Here is a 3,229-nt window from a genome sequence, read left to right on the forward strand (position 1 = left end):
TTGGATACTTAAGTACCTTTAAAAGCAAGTACTCTTTACTCTTACTCAAGTAACATGTCGACTGAGCTACTTTTACTTGTAACGGAGTAAATTTTGACCAGTAGTATTTGTACTCTTACTCAAGTACTGGGGTCGAGTACTCTGTCCATCTCTGATTATAGATGGGGCTGCTGGTGCTGTGATGTCATGATCTGTTAGGTATGTGTTTGTGAATTGAGAAAATTCTCCTACTTCTTGAATTACATGTCTGAAAACAGAGAGCTCGCTGCAGAAACACAGAAGATTGTATGCAGCTGTTTTCAAAGACTGGAGTTAGAAGAAAAATCAGTGTAGTGTCCCTTTAACATGCACAGATATCGTTTGTGTCACTGTCATGGATCTGTGACAAAGCTTCTGTATTAACCAAGTCTGAAGACTGATGATGTCTCTGAGCTGCCACTAGATGGCAGAATATGACAGTAACAATGATATCTGACACACACCAGTGAGAGCTGGTGATTAAATCTGGATTTAAGAGGATTATCTGGTTTTAAACACTTTATATCTTCTTTCTGGAGGAGGTTATGGATTATAGATGGAGCTGCTGCTGCTGTGATGTCATGATCTGCTCAGCATGTGTTTGTGATTGGAGGAAACTTCCTACTTGTTGAATGAAATGTCTGAAAAAACCTTTTGGAAAATATCACAAAAGCTGAAAATAAACTTTTTTGAAACATCTGCCTCTCACAGGGCAGGAACGCTAAAAACACCGGATGGTTTTATAGATTTGAATGCAGATTAAGTGACCGAACAGTTTAAATGTGTTACTTTAAGCTCATGAACGGTTCACCCAAAAATGTAAATTCAGCCAGTATCTAGTCACCCTTATGCCATATATACATATATATATATATATATATATATATATATATATATATATATATATATATATATATATATATATATATATATATATATATATATATATCCTATATGTGCAAATAGTATTGATCAAATAGTACTAACCCTAATCCCCAGCAGAGGGCAGTAGACGGCAGTAGAGCCATAGAGCCAGTAGAGGGCAGTAGAGCCAGTAGAGGCATAGAGGGCGATCTTCTCCCCCTCCCCTCTATGCTAATGAAGCCGGCTGTCTGCTAATAAAATGGACAGTGGAGCTGCACTCCGCTCTCGCCCCTTTACCCTCCGCGCAGGAAGGATAACACCTTCCAGTCATCCCTGCACCCTGAACATGGCCGGATCACCGCTCCTCTCGGTCTTTACACTCTTTGTTCTCTTCTTTGTCGAACATATTTCTGGAGAGGTTGTAAACTTGGCGGACTCTGTGCAGTTAACAGTAAATGGGAGCTGCGCGGGTGGTGACATGCAGCTGGTCCGGGTCCGGAGGACAGACACCAGCTCTCGGTTAGTCGCAAACCGTGTCGGCGGTGTGTGGAAGCCGGCTGAAGACTACAAGGACCGGATTTATCACGTTTCAGCCTCCAGCGTCAACCTGACCGGAGTGAACTTCAACGATGATGCGTTTTATGAGTTCACTTGCAGCTATGATCTTATCAAAACCATCCAGCTGACTGTGATCTTCCCCTATAATGTGAGCGTGTCTGAGGGGGAGACAGCCAGGATCCCCTGCTACTTCCCATCGGAGGGGATCCAGGGTGTGCAGTGGGAGAAGGACGGGGAGCTGGTTCTGGGTCAGAACCGCTCCTCCGGACAGCCCGAGGGGAGACTGTCGGTGTCACCTGACTGGGTCCAGACTGGAGACTTGTCCCTGACTGTGAAGGACGCTCAGCTGGAGGACGGAGGGAACTACGTTTGTTACACCGTGGATGGAAACGGAGAGAAAACCAGAGGAGGAAGTCCTGCTGCTGTGAAGGTGACCGTCCAGAGGAGCCGCCCTGCTCCTGCTTGTACCCCTCAGCCGGTGAGTCACCTCAGTGCCTTGCTCAATCCGCGTGATCAAACCTGTTCCTCAACTGCACGTTATCTTCATTCTTGATGTCCACGCGCTCCTAAATAGTCTGTCATGTTGTAATAGCTGCTCTGAGGCTGCTGTCAGTTATTTCAAACATTTCCATTAACGCAGTAATTCACTGAAACAACAAATATCGTGGCTCATTTAATCATAAAAACTAAAAGCTTCACTTATAAACTCTCCAAAAGAGACGAGTCAGGAGTTGTGTCATCTGTTCCTTGTGCGTAATTACGCGGGTAAATGTGGAGACGTCGTTTTTCTGCCGCTGATAACGTCATAAAATAGTTTGGGCCTTCATTTCTGGAGGAGAGCAGACAGAAAGTCTCGTGTTTCACACTAAATGAAAATCATGTTCCAAAGTATATTTTATTAACAATCACCGGCAGGCCCGAAAATAAAGGAGCGGGAACAAGTTTACACTTAAATCAATAAATCACATATTATATAAATATATTTACATGCACACACGTCTGTGTATGTAAATAAAGTCACACACATACAAATGTACATACATAGCTTATGATATAATATACGTCACATCATCATGTAAAATGTTGTATTATTATTACTATTATTATTATTATTATTATTATTATTATTATTGTTGTTGTTGTTGTTATTACCGTAAATACTTTATTCTCTCGCAACTTATGTTCCTGTTACCTTTTCCCTCCTACTTAAGCATTTTATTGTTATAAATTTATATATGATATAATAATATACATTTGTATTGTTTATAGTATGTTATTGTTGTTTAATATTGTTTATAGTATTTTATTGTTTCTATACTTGTCCTTGTATACTGATAGTAATGTATTTGAATGTACCCGCTGCTATGATAACTTCATTTATGAACCAAACACATGTTTGTGTCTCTCTCTCTATACAGGCGACCCCGGGACCGGACGGAGAGCAGACTGGACCTGGACTCATCGTCAGTATAATCTTCAACGTGCTGCTCTCAGCTGCCGCAGTTACCTTCTGCGCCTTGTGGAGGGTCAGTGTGAGGAAGGCCCGCAGAGCTGGAGAGGCAAGACCCGCAGAGACGATTCCTCTGGGTGGAGATCCTGATCACGTTCCTAATGGAGAGGCCCGCACAGCGGAGCCATGACACCCAGAAATGTTTAATGATTTTAATTATTTCGACCTTATCAAGAGCAACACTTGGATGGTTTATGTCACTTCGCATTCCTCAAAACAGTTTATATCATTTCACTTTTGACTTTCTGACAATAAAATGTTTTTTATTTATAAAATGTA

The 3,229-nt window shown here is 41.7% G+C and overlaps 1 protein-coding gene across 1 annotated transcript; it reads left to right on the forward strand.

The window, feature by feature from the left end:
• The first annotated feature begins 988 nt into the window (after positions 1 to 988).
• On the forward strand, positions 989 to 3,229 carry LOC115590437 (uncharacterized). Its single transcript, XM_030431793.1, has 2 exons — positions 989 to 1,918; positions 2,859 to 3,229. The coding sequence occupies exons 1-2, from the start codon at positions 1,142 to 1,144 to the stop codon at positions 3,078 to 3,080; spliced, it is 999 nt and encodes a 332-aa protein (XP_030287653.1). The 5' UTR covers positions 989 to 1,141; the 3' UTR covers positions 3,081 to 3,229.

The sequence above is a fragment of the Sparus aurata genome, chromosome 10 (assembly GCF_900880675.1).
Source record: "Sparus aurata chromosome 10, fSpaAur1.1, whole genome shotgun sequence".
Classification (NCBI taxonomy): domain Eukaryota; kingdom Metazoa; phylum Chordata; class Actinopteri; order Spariformes; family Sparidae; genus Sparus; species Sparus aurata.